Raw genomic sequence first — 20,680 nt, forward strand, 5'->3', positions numbered from 1 at the left:
TTCAACTTTGGGCACTGGACAAACAGAGAACTAATTTAATCTTTGTTTTTATTGTGGTAACTGCAAAATACTTCCTTGAGTGACTTGAAATTATACCATTCAGAACAATTTAGCAAATATTTGTGTGCCTCTTTTGTATCACACAACTTGATAAATACTGTGAGTGCAAAGATGGGACAGGTAAAGTTACTATCTTTATGGAGGGTTAGTCTAGTCATTGTTTAATGAATAGGACAGAAAAAAAGCAGAAGGCATTGAACATTATTTCATAAGATTGTTTCAGACAAAATATGTGTCTATGTTGTCTTTCCTATTGTGGGTTTTAGTCAAAAAAATTTGATCTAATGCAGTGGTTTTCAACCAGAGGTGATACTGCTCCTCAGAGGACATTTGGCAGTGTCTGGAGACATTTTTGATTTGTCACAACTTGAGGGTGCTATTTGGTATTTAGTAGGTAGAGACAAGGATACTGCTAAACATCTTATGCATTGAATAGTGCTGCTCAATAACAAGTATGTTGCCCAAAATGTCATTAGGGCTTCTGTTGAGAAACTGATCCTAGTGGAACAGAGATATATACATCTCATGTAAACACAGTACAGTAAGGGAAACAACATTGTAAATGAAGTTAAAAAAAAATACAGTGAAGGAAATTACAGAAGCAGGCACAAAAAGGAAGTTATAATTTAGTAGTTAAATACTAGAATTTAGGACTTCCAGTAGCACAGGAGTATTGACAAGTAAGGGTCATGGAGTTGAGATCAAGGAACTTTGTTGAAAGGAATTTTATTATACCTTGGGATGTTACCAGGAATTGGAGAGACAGGCTGTAGCTACTCGTGAATGTAGTGAAAGGGCCTACAGAGATCTGTTTATGACAGAAATTGAGAAAGTGTAGAGGCTGAGCTTCCAGGGAGGAAGGGTTTTGGAGTATTAGCACTCATACTGAGTCAGTGAGGAGTTAAGAGTTCAGAAATTGTCCTTCCCTTAGAACAGTCTGTCTCTACTTGAAAAGTCACACGGAAGATAGTTCATGCAGGAGAGAGCTAGTTTTACTTAGAATCAGGACAAGATTTTAAGAGATGAAAGAGTGGGAGAATTATTTACTGTGGCAAGGAGGTTCCAGAGGGCATGGAAAGAATTTAGAAAGGTCGAACAGTGTCATTGAATTAATATAAAATGGAGAGCAGAATGTGTATGTGTGTTTAGCGGTGGTATATATTTTTGGCATGATAAATTGAGATGAGTGGTGATACTTTAGTCTACAGATTTTGGGTGCCATAACTGGCTATAGAGCTCTGCCTTTAAAGTGATTGGCTGTTGAGCATAGTAGTGGTTAGGAATGTGAGCTTTGGAGGCAAACAACCTGGGTTTGAATTTTTATTCCATCCCTTACAAACTCTGACCCTAGCGATGCAACCTTCCTGGATTCAAGTCCTTAGTCTGCCTCTAAGTTCTTTAAGTTAGTGATCTTTGGGCCAATATAGTAATCTTTGCTCTCCCATGTAAATGGAGGCAACAGTTGCTACTTCATTAAAGAAACTAAAACTTAGTAGTAATTGGTGTTTTGTAGCTGACCTATGAGATTTTAGGGGGCAGGGTGAAGCAGGGGTAATTAGGTTTATTTATTATTTATAATTATAATTAATTATTCTTATTTTTGTTTTTAATGGAGGTACTGGGGATTGAACCCAGGACCTTGTGCATGCTAAAAACCACTAAGCTCTACACCTTCCCCGCACCCTCCCTTTTTCTCTTTAGCCTATATTTTAAAATTTTAATGATTTCCTCTTTCAAAAATAACCTTTTAAAACGTTTATTTTCATATTTGCCTGATTCTTTTAAAATAGTATCTTCCTGTTGCCCTCTTTTTCTCTGACAGTTCTCTAATTAACTTTATTGAGATCTAATTCCATACAATAGAACATACATGTTTTGAATGTCCTGTTGGCTGTGTTGTTTTTTAAATCATGGGCCGCATGCACCCTTCCTTTTTAAAGCACTTAGGTAATGTCACATAGAAAAATAATTTTTATAACCTGGAGACAATTTTTCTTTTGTATCAAGAGTGGGGAATGGGGGTTTGGAGAGAAATGTGTATGTTCTGTTTAATATGGTTCTCTTCCCCCTAACTGGAAATAGAATGTTTGAAAGTTTGTATAATTTCTTAGATTTAAACAGTTTTCGACTTTTCTTTATAGGTTGAGACTGAGCTAAAGTTAATCTGTTGTGACATTCTGGATGTACTGGACAAACACCTCATTCCAGCAGCTAACACTGGCGAGTCCAAGGTTTTCTATTATAAAATGTAGGTTCTATACTAGAAGGGAAAATGTCAGATTAAATGTTGGCCCTCTTAGAATCACTGCTTTTTCTATGTAGGTTTTCAGTATTTTATTTAATGGATACATGGGAGGAGTCATTCTCAAAACTAAAATTAACTTTTGAATAATCATTTGCAAATTCACTGCATGAGAAGAATCAATGTTACTGCTTTTAAGGTGGTCAGACTATTACTGTAAAAGTGTGCTAGGTTTTACTTTACTTACTTAAATTCATTTGCTTGTGAGGCGCTGCCCCCCTAGCTACAAGCAGTGCTTTACACAGTTCAGTCTTAATATTTTATATAGAAAAAGTTTTTATTTCATGATTAACAAACTGTTGTGCCATTCTTTGGAACCACTTTCATGTTTAATTCTGGTCTATCAAGTAATAAATTTACTGATTTTTGAGCATCTAAGTTAATTACTTGAGGATTTTGCTTATATTTGGCAATGTGAAATCTCTAAGGAGGAAAACTAACTAGATGTCAGTCATTCCTGAAAGAGACTTTTTGAAATTATTGGGAAATAATTGAAATATTGAAAAAAAGTTAATTTATGTGTTTTTGTTGCATATTTGATTTTATATAATATAGAAAAATGTAACAGTTTAAGAAACATTCCTAATTCTATTTTTGTTTTGTCTTGTTTTGTTTTAGGAAAGGGGACTACCACAGGTATCTGGCTGAATTTGCCACAGGAAACGACAGGAAGGAGGCTGCGGAGAACAGCCTGGTGGCTTATAAAGCTGCTAGTGATATTGCTATGACAGAACTTCCACCAACACATCCCATTCGCTTAGGTCTTGCTCTCAATTTTTCTGTATTCTACTATGAAATTCTTAATTCCCCTGACCGTGCCTGCAGGTAAGTCATAGAAGAGAACAAAAGCTCTCACTGGAAGTGAAAGAGGTTACAAAAGAGAATAACTACTTGTTTGTCTGTCTTGTTCCCTGAGACTGCCTTGTCTCGGTTATGTGATAAAGAATTTATTTTGGCTCTTAATGAAACTGTTTTGGATCATAGACAGACATATCTCAGATCATTAGGATAGCAGTTAGGATAAGTAGGTTGATGGGGGAAAATTTGATTGGTAGATTGAAAAGAATCTTGTTAGAGTAGGAGAAAGGAATGAGAGGAATTTTCATAATAGAATTATCTTCAGTTTTGTATATCAGCTTTTAGTCTTTGTAGGCATGTTTTTAATATAGTTATGCTTTTAGTGTACATTATCATTTTTTATTTTCTATTATAAAGTTTTCCATCCTTGACTTATGTAAAAATATTCCATTTTTATACTTCAGATTGTTCCCAATTTTTGATACAGATATATAAGATATATCTTTTATGTACGTAGCTTTTTACTTTTTAAATACATGTAACATGAAGTTTATCATTCTAACCGTTTTTTAATGTGCAATTCAGAGGCATTAGGTATACCCACAATATTGTGCAACTCTCACTACTATTTCTAAAACACTTTCATCAGCTGAAACAAACCAGCTACTAAATAGTAACTCCATATTCCATTCCCCTCTGCCTCAGTCCTTGGCAGTCTCCACTTTCTGTCTTATGAATTGCCTGTTTTTGGGTACCTTGTATGTTAGGAATAATATATTTGTTCTTTGTAACTTCAGTATTGAATATGTAGGAATCAGATATTCTATGAAAGGAGAGATTTTTATGATGTGAGGTATATTCATTTGAGTGGAAACTAGTATTATCTAAAAACATTCTAAATGACTAGTTGAATTTGTCCAGACAGGTAATGTCTTAACTAAAGAAGCTGTAGCTATTCAGTTGATGTATTGGTTGAATCTTTCATTGCCATTCTCTAGTCTGGCTGTCCCACGCGTAGCTTCACCTCAAGTCACTTCCATGCTTTTACTTTAATTAGTTCAAATATGACGTCTCCATTTGCTCCTCCTCTTGAGTCCCCAAAGCACTTTCTCAAGAATAGCATGTCATCCTTCTTTTATATTAGTTTTTTGTGTGGCAGTCCTTCTATTAGATGTTTTAAAAGTTCATTGTGGACTCAGATTGTGTCTCTTTCGTTTCCCCACCTTTGTCCAGCCTCACTTGGTGTAGATGAATGAGTATGGATTTTGTTTCTTTTAATTTAGTAAATAGCTTGTATGATTACATTTCCATGGGTTCTATATTACTTTTTTTCTTACTTGCTGTTAAGTTCTGTTGAATTAAACTGTGAGATCCTGTCTCACAGTTTTCTCTTTTTACATTAAAACTTTATTGAATAAGTGATCTGTTGACTAGAACTTGGAAATACCTTTATTATGCATATATTTTGGTGGTGGATTTAGGATGCAAATTGGTCTGCCTGTGGAAAGGATGTAAGTGGTGCTTCAGAAATTGCACTAGTTCCAAGGTTTCTAGATTACAAAATTTTAGAAGAAAGTTAATTTTCATCAGTTACATCAGCTTTTCCTTTATTTCAGTTCTTAAATGCAAGCATTCAAGGGTCACTGTTAAAATTCTGTGTGATAACTGAAGAAAAGACTGAAATTTAACTTAAGTCATTTCTAATTCTGTGTTTGGACTTGTTTAGTTTATTTTTGTAATACATTTATGTAAATACTTGTAGGTTGGCAAAAGCAGCTTTTGATGATGCAATTGCAGAACTGGATACGCTGAGTGAAGAAAGCTATAAGGACTCTACACTTATCATGCAGTTGTTACGTGATAACCTGACACTATGGACTTCAGACATGCAGGGTGATGGTAAGGGAACTGAAGTTAAATGTGTCTTTTTCAGTTGTCAGATGTGTTTACTCTTCGAAATTCCTTGGTATTTCTTTACATTAAGCTGCAATTTAGACTTAACCTCCAAAGTATCCTATCCTCCAAACTAACAATTAAATTACTGCCTTTATAGGAAATAATAAAGTACAGTCTTCGATTTTGGGCGAGAAGATGAAAAAGATTTGTTTGGGAAAGGGAATCTTTTGTTAATAATCAGATCTGAGGTTTTGCCTCTAATAATGATTGCTAAACTTAGTTTACCTCTTCTCTCACACTGTTTTGAAAGTCTTAGAGCAGTTCATATTATCTTTCTCAGATTCAATTTTAGAGGTGTAAAATTAATTGTATTTGAATGTCATGATGACTGCTTTGGCTAGTGGTAATCCTCAGGTTAAAACTAGATAGTACCAGTAGATATTTAAGAAGCATCTTTTCTGTGTGTGAAAATCTTTATAAAGGAACTAGTTTCCCTCTGTATTCTATACAACAAATGGAATGTCCTGCCCATAGGTCCTTATTTAAGAGATTTGGTATATGTTGTACTGTCTTTGGAAGCATTATACTTTTTGAAAGTGCCTCTCTTTGTTTTTCTGGAGTTTCAATTGTAAATAGTTACTGTTTTACAGAATTTAATCTTGTGAATGAGGGTGGGGTCGTTGCTTAAAATTTATTCCAGGCCAAATTTGTCACATTTCTTGATTTTAAGAGAGATTTTATTTTGCCCATTTCCAAAGATTCTTTTTTTATCCATGATAGATCATTGAAGAGGGGAGGAACAGGGAGATGGACACCAACCGGTGTGACAGAGTATTATGAGACTGAGTTTTTAATTGGTGGTGGTGATATGGGTAGTAGAAGCAAAGATTGTTGTCACTATTAGGTGTAGATCTTTGAAGAATATTACCCAAACTGAAGCATATGTTGCATTACTTGAGGTTTCTGTTGGTCAGACCAACATGTTGTACTGTCTCTGGAAGCGTTATACTTTTTGAAAGTGCCTCTGAAAATAGGTATCAGAATGTAGGTTGTCATTTGAAGGATAGAATCAGATTTTAGACTTAGTTGGTTTATGGTGCTCGAGTGAGAATTAGGTGACTCAGCTTCTAAAGCACGCTAGCTCTGTGAACTTTCTAGGTACTTGACTAGGATTGGCTTGAAATATGTGGCACATGTGACCTTGTACACTTTCAACAAAGCCAATCGGAGCCACAGATTACTTTTCAGTACAGAGCTTCAGGCAGCCATGACCAGTCTGTGGAACTCAAAACCAATTTAACTATCTCTGAACTAATGACTTAAGGTTCCTTCCAGCTTTAAATTCTGTTGTTTTCTAACAATAACTACTAAGAAGACTATCTAAACGGCTATGGACTCTTCATAGTCACCCCCAGTTCAGAGAAGACTATTATCTCTCTGCCTGTTTGAGGGGATAAAAGGAAATCATGTGGAGAGTTTGGTAAGCGATATTGACCTAGCTATATACCCCTCTGACTTCTGGGGACGTTTTTTTTTTTGGAGGGTAAAAATAACAAAAAGGTGGTCGGTTGAAAAGCCCGTTCTTAGATACCTAACTTTCTAGATTATAAAATTAAAATAAAAATAAAGTTTATTTTTTATTATCACTCATAATCAAGAATTGATTAATTGAAGTAGCCTTATAATACTTGTCACTCCAATTTTGTACAGAAACCAGATACTCTTTTTCTTAGTTAATGGATCATTTAAAAATTGGATGTCTTTAAACTGCCTGTGTTTTCATAGTTGGAACGGTTCTTTGTACAAAGATGTTTTATTACATTTTAGGGTAGATTTCTCTTTAATCCTAAAACATTTTTTAAAAATTTAGTGAAATTTACTTGCATCAATTTTTTTTAACATTTTTTATTGATTTATAATCATCTTACAATGTTGTATCAAATATCAATTTCTTATTACTTTGTAAATTGACCAGCTAATTTAATTTGGTTGAAATAGACTGATTTGAGAGCTGTCACAAAATATTTGGAATTATGAAACATAGTTTAACATGAAAAATGCAAGTAGTCTATTGAGATTTTAGTAAAATAACAAACACTGTATTTATAAAATGTTGTGGGTATTAGGAAATTGCCAGTTTTACTAAAACGTAGAGTATTATGTTTTATTAAATTGGTTTTGTGACTTAGAATCAATGCTTAATGTGGAAGAATTTTGCTCATGAAATTGGCTAAGATGTAGCTTGGGTTTAGTTTTTAAGGATTTAGATGGTTTTCTCCCTTTTTATTTACTTCATATGAAAAATGGTGTGCAAAAACATTTGAATTGAGGGTTTCTAAAGGAAGAAGAGTATGTAGTTCACAAGTTTTACTTACACAAGTTCGCTTTTTTAAACTGCAGGATATGTTAATGTCTGTCTGGGTGTGTTGGAGCATAATTCTTTAAGAGGACCAGTGCTTTTTCTTGTCAAACGATTTCAGCCTGCCCTTCTTAACCCGTGATCAGAGGGCTGTTTAAAACACAAGTCCTTTGAGAAGAAGTGTGTTCTCTCTGTCCCTTCCCCTCCAAAATCTAGAAACAGTGGGCAAAGAAGTACATATCTGAGGAAACTCCCCCCCTTTCTGTGTATCTTTTAAGAGGATATTATTTTGTCCTCTTAAAAAGGAACAGATTATTTCTTAGAGTGAAGTTTATACAAAATAAAAAGACCAAAATCTTGACTTCCCTAGGTCATTGATGTTTTTCCTCTGTCCTGCTCTTGGTTTATTTTTCTTGTAATGTTGCTTTCATATGATTGTTCTCCCTCCCTTTCTCCTTGCAATATAGATTCCTAAAGGAAAATCCAACTCTTCCTTTCCTAAAAACTCTACTTTGTAAGTCATTATCATGGCACAGTGAATTCTGCTTTTAGTTTTGGTTCTTCACTAATCATGCCTGCATATCATCATCCTGTTGCTTAAAAAAACTGCCTGTTCATTCCAGGATGGGAAACCTTCTAAGAAATTTATGATCTACTACCCTTTCTACCTCTGGTTGGGTGTGACTTATCTGACTATTTTTATGCCAAAGTTATTTGGAACTTTTGGCAAATCTAATAGTTGCTTATGAGTAAATTAGAGTGTGCTCTTTTGTTGTATGTTAACCGTGTTTTGGCAGTGTATTGCTGTAAAAAATGAGTGAATGTTGCTATCATTTCCTAAGTTTGAATACATTATTGTTCTTTGGGGGAACAATTCGGTGGTCTATCATTTCTTCCCTCGTAAATGGTTATTTTTGTCTTTCTTTGCATGTCTTTTTCTAAATATGAATCCAAGATCTTTATTTTAAGTACTTTTTTAGAGTCACATAATTAATGTTAAATATTTTTATCACCAAAGAAGTGTTATAATGACTAAAACTATCTTAACCATTGTTGCGGTGACAGCATTTATCAGATAATATCAAGGTCTTTAAGACTGTTTTAACAGCATTCCTCAGTAAATGCTTTATGTCTCTAGGCAGCCGGTCTTAGTGTCATTTGTCCATTCTAATTAAGTAATTTAACAAGCAGTATGAATGGATGGGTTGTCTGAACTGTCATGATTATTGGGTTAGTTAATTTTTTATTTTTGATCAAACCTGTACATAAGAATTATAAGTGGTTTGTTAAAGCACAAAAGAATGTAACTTCTACTGTTTTTAGCAAAAGCCTGCATGCTTCTTTATTATGGCTGACTTATTTAATGCTTTTAATAGGTAGATGACTCTCCAGTGAATAGGCTGGCTTTCTGTTGCATGTCATAGTGCAGTTGAAACTCCTCAGGCTAATCATCATGTTCAAAGGGAAAAGAAAAATGGCATGAGAGAACTGGTCCAAATGCCCTTCTTTAATAACCTCAGTGGTCTGGTTTACTTTGAGCATGCTGTGTCACTCTGGAGTGAAATCTGGTTTATGGTTTGGTGTGACTGTCCATAATACAACATATAAAATACTCATTTACAAAACCAGAACCCTCATTCCAAAACTATAGAATTCCTTTGAAGCATTTTGCTGCTCATTTCTCTTACTGAAACCTTTCTAATATAGAGCCTGTGGATAAATTAGGTTTTGCAAAAAATTACTCTTGGTTCTTGAAGAGGTTATTGAGAAAGAGTATTTTGACTCAAGATATACATGAAAGCTTGAAAATCATTTAAATAATATGGTTACCTTGGCTGTTTAAGAGCTTATTTAGCATAAAAACATTGAGTTTTTTTTTTTTTTTTTTCCTCCCAATCCTGTTGATTATTCAGGACCTTGATCCAGCAGCACCTCTTGGTTTAGGCATCTCAGATGTCAAGGGTGGTAGAAATCCTTTGCTTGTCTGTGTTTAAACCAATTGTAGCAAGTGTTAAGGAATCTTTATGCTTGGAATGATACCTTAGTGACCACAGCAGCCTAATTTAATTGTTATGAAATAATTTACTGTCATTTTTATTTGCAGGTGAAGAGCAGAATAAAGAAGCGCTGCAGGATGTGGAAGATGAAAATCAGTGAGACATAAAAGCCAACAAGAGAAACCATCTCTGACCACCCTACACCTTCCCATCCCACCCCTCTTGGAAATTCCCCCATTGTCACTGAGAACCACAAAATCTGACTTTTACATTTGGTCTCAGAATTTAGGTTCCTGCCCTGTTGGTTTTTTTTTTTTTTTTTTTTAAACAGTTTTCAAAAGTTCTTAAAGGCAAGAGTGAATTTCTGTGGATTTTACTGGTCCCAGCTTTTAGGTTCTTTAAGACACTAACAGGACTGCATAGAGGCTTTTTCAGCATTACTGTATTGTCTCCTGCCAAATGTGGCAAGATCACCATTAGAAATGGATTACATTCGAAACCATTAGACTTCTAGGTGATGGCAAGCATCTAAGAGAAAGATTAATCACACTATAGAGGCGTATATGGTATCATTTTTCCTTTTTCTAATTGTTTAAATTGAATTTTATACCAATGTTTAAAATTAATTGGGTGTTAGCTTGAGGTGGTTAAAAAAGGTTGTTTGGGGAGTTTGTTATAATGATTTTGCTGTAAAAAGTGTTTCAAACTCTGCTGAAGTGTTGCTGAAAAGCGTGGTGCTGGTAACAGTTCAACAATCCGTGGCTGCTCATTCTTGCCTACTTTTACTGTCCCTCTGAAGCAGGTAGCATTGAAGGTGGTATGGAAAAGCCTGCATGCGTGTTCAATTCTTTGTTTCTTCTTCTTCCCTCTCCCCCCAGGCCCCTCCTCCCCTCCTTCGCTCGCTCAACCTCTTTTGTTCAGTATGTGTAACTTGAAGCTAATTTGTACTACTGGATATCTGACTGGAGCCACAGATACAGAATCTGTATTGTTCTTACTGAAACACAGCATGGATTAACATTAAACTTAAATAAAACAAACCTAAATTAAAAATGCCAAATATTATTGCGCCTCCATCCTTTATCCTTCTAAAATAAAATCTCTAGTCTAAACACATTGACGATATTGTTTGCCTGAATGTGAAAAGATCCCCCCCTTTTTTTTCTTCCATAACTCGTCTGTTTCCCAAGAATGATGTATGTTTCTAGGGGGAGAAAATGTACCTATAACCTGGTTGTGAAGAACAGAAAGTATAAGTAGTCCAAGTATCCTGTCTTCTAAACCAGGTAGCAACATAGTACTTTAATTATTAAAGCACCAGTATATTTAATACAAGGTCTAATTATGGATCATCCTCTAGCATGCAGGTTTTTGGGTTGTATGACCAAATAAGGCCGAATGTGTCAGAATAATCCTTAGGCTGAGGTAAAACATCCCCCCATCCCCCCAGGTCAGTGGCAGGAGTGGAGAAGAATAATTAAATGCATTGTCAGTAGTACATGTCACATAGTGAACCATTAGCGGTCCCCTTTACTGGGAATGCTCACTGTAAGTATATTCCAGAGAGATTTTACACATCATTGTGTATTAGATACTTAGTTTAAATGGGTCATTGTATATCAGGCATTGAGATACCTCATTCGAATGACTGCATCACATTGTACTCATGATTTATGGAAAAAAAGTTGGTTGCTTTTGGACATTCAGATTGTTTCCAGCCTTGCAAATGTAAATGGTGCTGCAGTGAATGTCCTTGTAATGGTCTACTACAATAATTTCGTATATATCTGTTCAGTACATTCGTAGATTTCCTGTGTCAGAAAACATACTTTTCAATTGGTAAATACTGTCCAGGTTCCCTGCAAAAGGGCTGTTTGACATTATAGCCCTGTCAACGATGTATGAGAACTAGCTTCACCACAGTTGGCGCATTGTTAAATGAAATGTTGACACCAAAAGTATACCTTGGGTTAAGTTCTTTGTAGTGAAAACTTGGAAAATTAACAGGTGAATGATGTCTTAGTAGTTCTTATCTTACTAAAATAAGTGTGCCAGTAAGTTAGGATAAACGTTTTTGTGAATTGCTTTTCCGCCAGATATTTGGAGATGATTGTATATAAACTATTTGGAGCCACCTCCAAGAGATTTTCATAAGTTCTATTACAGATTTTTAAAGAAATCACTAATGGGATTCAGGGGTTTGCAGGCTTCTCCCACACTAAACACTGAGACGTGAATGCCTGGCTTGAAGAGTTCAAATAAACACATAGTTAATGGTTTTATAAAATAGTCTGGTTTATGGAGGCGATTGTCAAGTTTGTTTGTCACTTGAGTTTGGTGAAAAGTTTCCATAGTTGGCTGTGTAGACTTCATTGTCTTATTATTCAGCAATCTCAGGATGCCATGAACATTTTCAATGATGTAGCAATCTTGGTATGGAGAAGAAACTTCCAAAGAAATCAATGAAGGTACTTATGAAGGAGAGCAGTGATTGGGACAAGTCTTTTTTTAGATCCATGTCAAAGATTGAAAGGACCAGGGAAGACTGCAAGAAGATGACTGCCTTTGTAAGGGCAGTGTCTACTTCCTGTATCTGGTCTGCTAAGGTAGTTTCTCTTTTTCAGCTCTTAGTTTAGTCATCTTTGAGGATTAGTTGATGTCAATAGAAACTCCAGTTACCTTTTTAACTTGAATGCCGTTGTTTTAATTTTTACTTTTTTGGTAATTGCTTTGAAAAAATTTTAAACCCAAAGGTTTTCTTAAATATTAGGAGCCACCGGTAAGTGGGTTTATAAAATACTAGGAGCCACCGGTAAGTGGGTTTATAAAATACTAGGAGCCACCAGTAAGTGGGTTTATAGCCATGCTTGTATTCTGGGATGGATGGCTAGAGAAGCAAATCTCTAAAGGTATTTTGCTGCTTTCTAGGAAGATGAAAATGAATTTTGAGTTACATCATTATAAGGGCAAGTTGATGGAATGAATGTAGACATGTAATGACTCCTATTCCGGGCATACCACTTGAGTTTAAAAAACAAAAATCCTGAGTTAGCTGCTGTGCTGTTGGTCTGCGACAGTAGGGAGAAGAGTGAGCATGCTGAAACATTAGCAATAAAGGTGAACCTTTGTTTAGAAATTTTTAGTAAGAGTTCACAGGGGATCCCTAGTAAAATTCAAAGATGGTAATTTTGAGTTTTTGTTTGGTTTAGATATAAAGATTTTTAACTTCCATTATTTTTTTTAAAAAGTTGAGGTATGGCTAGTTTACAGTATTACATGATCAAGTGTACAACAAAGATTCTCAATTTTTAAAGGTTATGCACTCTATTACAAGATACTGGCTGTATTCTCTGCTGTACAATATATTCTTGTGGCTTTGGCTTATTTGTTTTATACATAGTAATTTGTACCTCTTAATCCCCAAACCCTATTTTTCCCCTCCCTTCTTTACTCCCCCCTCACTGGTAAGGAATTGTGAGCTTTTAAAGTGGTGATACTGGATCCAACCCAGATCAGCAAAATTAAATCTTACCTTGTTTTTTAATCTCCTTTCTTTTGAGTTTCTAGACTTGGGGTTGAAACAACTAATATTTACCTAACATTGAGTATCAGCTTTGTACCAGGTACTGTGCTCACTAAGCAGTATCTAGCACACAGGTACTCAGTAATTAGGTGAGTTGTCCACCTGCATATTGCAGATAGGAAAACTCGGATAGGGAGAAGTTGAGGACTTGCCCGAAGCGCCACAACTAGTGGCATTCAAACGGGATTCAGAGTTAGGTTTGTATGACTGAAGAGCCCATGGTTAGGACACCATTAAGCATTCTTTTTATTCTTTTAGGCTGTTAGTGTTTTATTGACATTTTCTCTATCCAAAATGGTCATTTAAATTTTAAATATTTTAATATTTCTGAGGTCAGTGTATGTTTTACAATTGATAGTACACCTTCAAAAACTAACATATATTAAGCTGTAATATAAGTCATTAGAATTGTGGAAGTAGATTATAAAGTGATAAGTATATTTAGGGCTCTTAGGTGGCTACTGTCTTAAAAAGAGAAAGGCTTACTCCCTATATTAATTTTTCAGCAATTTGTTTCTTAATCTGGAGCTTAATAATTTAGAAATTAGTGTTGTTTACACATGAAGCAATTCTTCCAGTTTAGTTCAGCTTGGACAAGTAGAACCATAATCCAAACAGATAACCAATGATTTATAGATTGTCAAGTTGCTGCAGTGCTGTGAGTGAGCTTTCCATATAACCAACATCTTATTTTTTCTTAAAAAGTGCCTTGTTTCTCACATAATTGATGTTAAGAATGTGTGCTTGCACCATCCGAGCGGTATGAATCATGCCCAGGAGCTTGTCCAGGAGCTTTCTTCCCCTGTCTAAAGGGTAAGATCATTTTCTCAGTTGTGCTGAAATTCCTGGTCTTCATGCATCCATCCCATGTTGCTTGTTTCTGGGTCTTCCACAAAGACCCTTTTCCATTTAGAATTCTGGTGCTAAACAGATGGGATAGGGCTTATTTCAGCACGTAAGGCTTCTTTCCCATTAATTAATGGTACATTTTTAGCCATAACAGACTACAATAACTGCTCAGCTTCCTCAGAATTTGCTTTCCGCAGAATTCTAGGAATAAACCTTCAAAAATTTTTTTCACTCAATATTGTTCATCATAAAGTAGAAATAAAGCAAAACATGCCAATTTCACTTAGGCAAAGGTTATAATTGGCATAGATTAGATTCTAGGATACTTTGTTGTGAGGATGTAGAAAGTATATAAGAATATTGGTACTTTTTTAGTTTTTATTCAAGTGTAAAGAAAAAATATATCAAAGATATACATCTTAATGAATTTTCGCAAAGGGAACATACCATTAAACCACCCTTCACATCAGGAAGTAGAACAAGGCCAATGTATTCCTAGAGGGCTCCCTCATGCCCTCTTCATTAATTTATACACCTGCAACCAGCGTCTTGTTCATTGCCATTGATTAGTTTTGCCTCTCTGAACTTGATATGTGTCGTCATACATAAATGGCATTTTACCCCTCTCAACACTAGGTTTGTGGGACTAGCTCATATCGCTTGTACTAATAGTTATATTCACGGTTATGTATGTAGTATTTTGTTGCATTAGTATAACACTTCTATGGATGGACATTGGCTTATTTTCAATTTTCGGATGTTACAAATGTTGCTGTGGACATTCTTGTACATGTCTTGGCATATATGTATATGAGTTAATGTTGGCATATTTATCTAAGAATGGAATTACGGGTCATAGGGAAATCTTTATGTTCAGCTTAGTAGATGTTGCAAAACAGTTTTCCAGAGAGGTTGTGCTGTTTTACAGTTCTACCAGCAGTGTATGAGGATCCCAGTTGTTCTGCGTCCTCAACAGGCATTTGGTGTGGTCACTGTTTTTGTTGCCTTCTAGGGGGTGTGTAGTGGTATCTCATTCGGAATTTAATTTGCATTTTTCTGACAATGAGGCTGTGTACTTTTTATTATAGTTACTGGACATTTGGATATCTTTTGTTAAATGTTCACTTTTACCTATTTTTCTGTGGATTGCCATTTTCCTATTTTATTTGTAGGAGGTTTTTATATATTTAAGAATAGAGTGTGTCTATAGTCCAAAATATCCATATTTGCCTTTAAGGTAAGTGCTTTATATGTCCTATTTAAGAAATAATTTGCCTACCCCAAGATTGTTATCTTTTGTTTTTCTAGAAACATTGTTTGCCCTTATCTATCATATCTAGATCTAGAATCATCTAGAATCTAAATTGTGCATGTTAATAGGGAGATGTTAAAAACATTTTTCACATTGGATGTTCAGTCAATCCAGCACTATTTATTGTTCTATTGGTCTGTTTGTCCTAGTGCCAGTGCAACACTGTGGGTTTAAAAGAATTCAATATGTGGTAAATGTAAGTCCTCCAGTTTATTTTTGTTGTTGTTCAAGATTGGTTACTCCTGGCTCTTTGAACTTCCATATACACTTTAGAATTGGCTTGTCAATTTCAGTAATAGAACAATAACAAAAACCTGCTGGGATTTTGGTTAGGATTTTATTGAATTTATAAATAAATTTGGGAAGAATTAACATCTTTACACAATTATGTTCTTTAATCCGTGAACACAGTATATTCTTACATTTATTTAGATCTTTAATTTTTTCCAGTAATGTTTTGTGCCTTTCTATGTAGAGATCAGGTACATTTTACTGTACTTACTTCTAGGCATGCAATTTTTTTAGTGTTATTTTCAACAGTATTTTTTTCATTTTCCAATTGTTGCTACTTACATTAATGTTGTTATATATTCACCTTGTATTCCATGACCTTGCTAAATTAACTTATTCTAACAGTTTGATGTAGATTCTGAGACAGGCTTTTTAGAGCATTATTTGACAGTATAAATGAAAGCTTAAAAAAAATGCATCCTTTGCTTGTGTGTGTATGCTCACAAGTATATGCAAAATATGTTCATTTCAGCGTTATATTAGCAAATTAGAAATAACCTAAATGCCCATCAATTGTGATTCGTCCTTACTATGCATATTATGTTGCTGTTTTTAAAAAAAATGAGGTAAAATATTTCTGCTAATATAGAAAGATGTCTGCATACAGTGTTAAGTGAGAAAAGTAAGATACATAATGTGCATCATCTACGTGTAAAACAAAAATATTCTATATGTGTGCTTGCTGTCTTTAGAAAATTTCTGAAAGATACAACTTTTTTTCATTTAAACAGCTTTTTTTTGACTTATTCAGGCATGTATATAAATGTTACTAGTTTAATAAATTTTGGCATATGTATACACTTGTAAAAGCATCATCATAATCAAGATAGTCCGTATAGCCTTCAACTCCAAAAGTTTTCTTGTTTTGCTTTGTTATTGTCTCCCTCCTGTTTCCCCTTCCTTTCATTCCCCACACAACCACTGATCTTTCTGTTATTTTACATTAGTCTGCATTTTCTAGAGTTTTATATAATCAGAATCATACAGTATGTACTCTCTCTCTTTTTTTTTTAGGGGGTCTGGCTTCTTTGAGCATAATTGTTTTGAGATTCATCCATGTTTTGTGTATCACTTATTGTTGAGAAGTATCCATTGTTACGATATACCACAATTTTGTCTATTCACCTATTATTGATGGACATTTGGGTTTCCAGTTTTTGTCTGTTACTAATAAAGCTGCTGTGAATGTGGACAAGTCTTTATGTGGGCATATTTTTTCTTTTTTTGTATGGCTAAATAGGAGTGGAATGGTTGGATAGTATGGTAGGTATATACTTAGCTTTTTAAGAAAATGTCACACTGTTTTACAAATTGTACCATTTTACATTCCCACTGGCAGTGGCTTGAAAGCACCTGTCCTTCCATGTTCCCTGCAGCACTTGGTGTGATTAGTCTTTTTAGAAGTCCAGCGCACTACCCGTTGCACTGCAGAGCCGGCTTGGTCAGTCTTTTTTAATTTTTCCATTCTAATAGGTGCATAGTGGCATCTCACTGTGTCTTTGATTTGTATTTTCCTAATGACTAATGATGTTGAGCATCTTTTTGTGTGCTTATTTGCCATCTTTTTGTGTACTTATTTTTGTGCTTATTTAGTGAGATACCTGTTCTAATAACAATATTGAGTCTTCTGATCCATGAACAAGGCATAACTCTCTAATAGTTTGGGTGTTTTAAAATTTCAGCAATGTTTTGTACTGTTCGGTGTACAGGTCTCACTTTTGTCATATTTGTCCCTAAGTATTTCATAATTTTTAATGTTTTTGTATGCTTTAAAAATCAGTTTTTGATCATTTGTTGCTAGTATATAGAAATAAAATTGATATTTGTGTATTGGTCTTGTATCTTGCAGCCTTGCAGAACTTACTTAGTTCTAGTAGTGGTGTTTTGTTTTTGGTTTTATAGATCTCATCAGATTTTCTTCATAGATAATTATATTGACTGACTATAAAGTTTTAACTTCTTTTTCCCTCCTGATTTTGTTCATCTTGCCTGATTTCACTGGCTGGAACCTCCAGCACAATGTTGAATAGAAATGGTAAGAGCAGGCATCTTTGAACTGTTTCTGATCTTATGCAAAGTATTCTTTCTCTATTAACTATGATGTTAGCTGCAAGTTTTTCATAGATTACCTTTCTCAGGTTGAGGAGTTCACTTCTATTGCTAGTTTGCTGAGAGTTTTTGTCAGGAATGGATGTTAGATTTGTCAGATGCCTTTTCTTCATCTATTGAGATGATTATATGTCGGTTTTCTTTTTTAGTTTGTTAATATAATGAATTTAATGAATATAAGAGTTACAATGATTTTAAATATTAAACCAACCCTCTATTCCTGGGATAAACTCCAATTGTTATGTATTGTCTTTTAAAAATATTTTTGGATTTTAATTGCTAAAATTTTATTTAAAATTATTTTGCATTTATGTTTGTGAGCTCATACCTCAAAGTTCTGGATTGATGAAATATTAATAGCAGCAAAAGTTTTTTTTCCTCTGTGGCACTAAGGACAAGATAGAACAGTTGGCATCCATGATAGATCTTCAAGAAGGAATGGAAGAACACCTGAAATGGTAATATTAAGGTAAATATAAAAGACTTATTTCTCTTTTAATTTCTTTACAAATCTAAAAAGTGTTAAGCAAAAATTATAATTATATTGTGGGATTAATAATATACGTAGGCACATCATACATATGGCAACTACAGATAGCATAAAAGGCAGCCATGGGATGGTAAATGGATACATTTGATTGTAAATTTCTTGTATTTTACTTGAAGTGATACAATATTAATTCTCAGAAGACCTTGAGAGGTTGAGGATATATGGTAATACTTAGGACAAGCACTATATAAGAATAATGCAAAGAGGTGTTGCTAAAAGTCAATAGACAACTAAAATGAAATTCTAAAAATCATTTAATCCAGAAGGCGGCAGGAGAGGACAAGAGCATTTGTGTTTACAGATCATCTCACAGAGAGGTTGAAAGCTTAATAAGACTTAATTTTGAGAGCTGAGAACTTCTGCTTGGCTTTTTTTTTTGGCTGGAAAATTCTCAGCAGCATTGACATTTGGAAATGAATCTTCTGAGGAATTCACAGAATTGTTCTGCAGATTATGCCATGTTGTGCTTTGAAACATTGAAACCAACATTTAAAAATATGCTCAATAGTTTTCTCATTAAAAAAATCTCTTTGCTGACGGAACTGAAATTTCAGCTGCCACCAATTGCTGGTGAGACAATTTGCATTTTGATTTCAGCTGAGTAACTGCTTGATAAAAATTTAAGTCTTCAGAGGAACATGACAGAATCTAGAGTCTCATCGTTTACAATAACCTAGATATAATCCAGAACTATCCAGCACATGAAAAAATAGGAAAATGTGACCCATACTCAAGAGACAATCAGTGGAGATTATCCCTGAGGTGACCCAGATATGTAAATTAGCAGAGTTTTATTGTCCTCTCACCATAGCAGACAAGGACTTTAAAGCTTCTATGATAACCTATGTTCAAAGATGGAAAGAAAATAAGTTTGTGATAAATTAAAAGAGGAAATTTCAGCTGAAATACTGAAACTATAAAAAATTAGCAAAATAGCATTTTGGAACTGAAAAGTGCAATATCTGAAATAAAAATTCACTGAATAGTCTTAACAGCAGAATAAGGATGAAAATAATAGAAGGATCAGTGAACCTGAAGTTAGCTCAATAGATTATACAATATGAAGGAGGAAGAGAGAAAAAGGTTTTTTTTGAACAATGAGCACCAGAAGCTGGTTGGTGCTTGAAAGTTCTTAGAAGATTCTTCAGTCACTGTCAACTGACACAGATGCTTCTCTTTCTTCATATGATAAAGATCGAGGATCTAAACTTACCCAAAAAGCTAAAGAGGCACCACTTGTCCCCACTGGAATGGTGGGTTTTGCAGCAATTTTTTCATGTGGATTATATAAATGGAAGTGCAGGGGAAATACTAAAATGTCCATTTATCAATGCACATGCGTGTAGCAGTCTGAAGCTTTGTTGTGGGAGCAATTACTCTTGCTTTGAGCTATTCCAAGTATTGGGAATTCTGGCCAAAACATAAATCTTAGAAGAAGAGATGCTGTTTTGGTCCTGTTGGTGTTGCTCGCTTTTTAGCTATGTCATACTGAGGTTTTATGTTTGTGTTGAAAATGAATCACTTCAGTGGGTCAATTTAAAAAAAAAAAAAAAGCACAGCCTTGGAGGAAACTGTGAGATAGTATCAATGTCAAAAGTTCTAGCATACGTGTAAATGCAGAGGGAGGGAAGGGAAAAAATGAGGTGGGAAAAACTCACATTTTGTGGAAGACAAATATACAACAGAAGTCCACTGAAAAGAAAATAAATACAAAGAAAATGAATACTAGGGCACATTGTAATCAAACTGCTGAAAAATCAAAGGAAAAATACTGAAAACAGAATATATACATATCAACAAATGAACAGATTATATACAAGTGAATAACATTTCAAGTCATTGACTTTTCACTAGAAGTAACAGAAGCCAGAAAAACAGCAACATTAAAGTGCTCAAAGAAGAAAAAAGCTAACCCAGAATTCTATACTAATGAAAACATCCTTCAAGAATGAAAGTGAAATAAATACATTTTCAGATAAAAGAAAACTAAAAATTTATTGTGAGAAGATTTTACAACAGGAAATGTTGAAGAGCCTCTTCAGGCTGAGAGGTTTTCTTGTTATTAAGTTGTATGAGCTGTTTATGTATTCTGGAAATTAAACCTTTGTCGGTCGCATCATTTGCAAATATTTTCTCCCTTTCCATAGGTTGTCAGTTTATTTTGCTTACGCTTTGCTGTGCAAAAGCTTGTAAGTTTAATTAGGTCCCATTTGTTTATTTTTGCTCTATTTCTATTGCCTGGGTAGACTACCCTACGAGAACATTGCTAAGATGTATGTCAGGGAATGTTTTGTCTATGTTTTCTTCTAGGTTTATTGTGTCTTGTCTTATATTTAAGTCTTTAAGCCATTTTGAGTTTATTTTTGTTTGGTGTGAGGGAGTGTTCTAACTTTATTGATTTATATGCTGCTGTCCAGTTTTCCCAGTGCCACTTGGTGAAGAGACTGTCTTTTCTCCATTGTACATTCTTGCCTCCTTTGTCGAAGATTAACTGACCATAGGTCTATGGGTTTATTTCTGGGCTCTCTATTCTGTTCCATTGATCCATGTCTGTTTCTATACCAATACCATGCT

At 34.6% G+C, this 20,680-nt stretch overlaps 2 protein-coding genes across 3 annotated transcripts in view; both read left to right on the forward strand.

Annotated features, from left to right (window-relative positions):
- Positions 1 to 10,477, forward strand: part of YWHAE (tyrosine 3-monooxygenase/tryptophan 5-monooxygenase activation protein epsilon) — a 36,843-nt gene extending 26,366 nt beyond the window's left edge. Inside the window, exons 3-7 of one of the 2 annotated variants that reach the window (XM_032457499.1) lie at positions 2,202 to 2,308; positions 2,981 to 3,187; positions 4,923 to 5,059; positions 7,883 to 7,929; positions 9,520 to 10,477. In XM_032457499.1, coding sequence (XP_032313390.1) covers positions 2,202 to 2,308; positions 2,981 to 3,187; positions 4,923 to 5,059; positions 7,883 to 7,890 — 459 coding nt within the window. In that variant the 3' untranslated portion in view covers positions 7,891 to 7,929; positions 9,520 to 10,477. The remainder of the gene's footprint in view (positions 1 to 2,201; positions 2,309 to 2,980; positions 3,188 to 4,922; positions 5,060 to 7,882; positions 7,930 to 9,519) is intronic. The other variant, XM_006184984.3, reaches the window with a different exon arrangement.
- Positions 10,478 to 11,928: 1,451 nt separating this feature from the next.
- Positions 11,929 to 20,082, forward strand: LOC102511006 (HIG1 domain family member 1A, mitochondrial-like). Its single transcript, XM_032498628.1, is given in 3 exon segments — positions 11,929 to 11,979; positions 19,243 to 19,432; positions 19,435 to 20,082. Coding segments are annotated over 3 exon segments (345 nt in total). The 3' UTR covers positions 19,539 to 20,082.
- The last annotated feature ends 598 nt before the right edge of the window (positions 20,083 to 20,680 follow it).

Source organism: Camelus ferus, chromosome 16, assembly GCF_009834535.1.
Source record: "Camelus ferus isolate YT-003-E chromosome 16, BCGSAC_Cfer_1.0, whole genome shotgun sequence".
NCBI lineage: Eukaryota > Metazoa > Chordata > Mammalia > Artiodactyla > Camelidae > Camelus > Camelus ferus.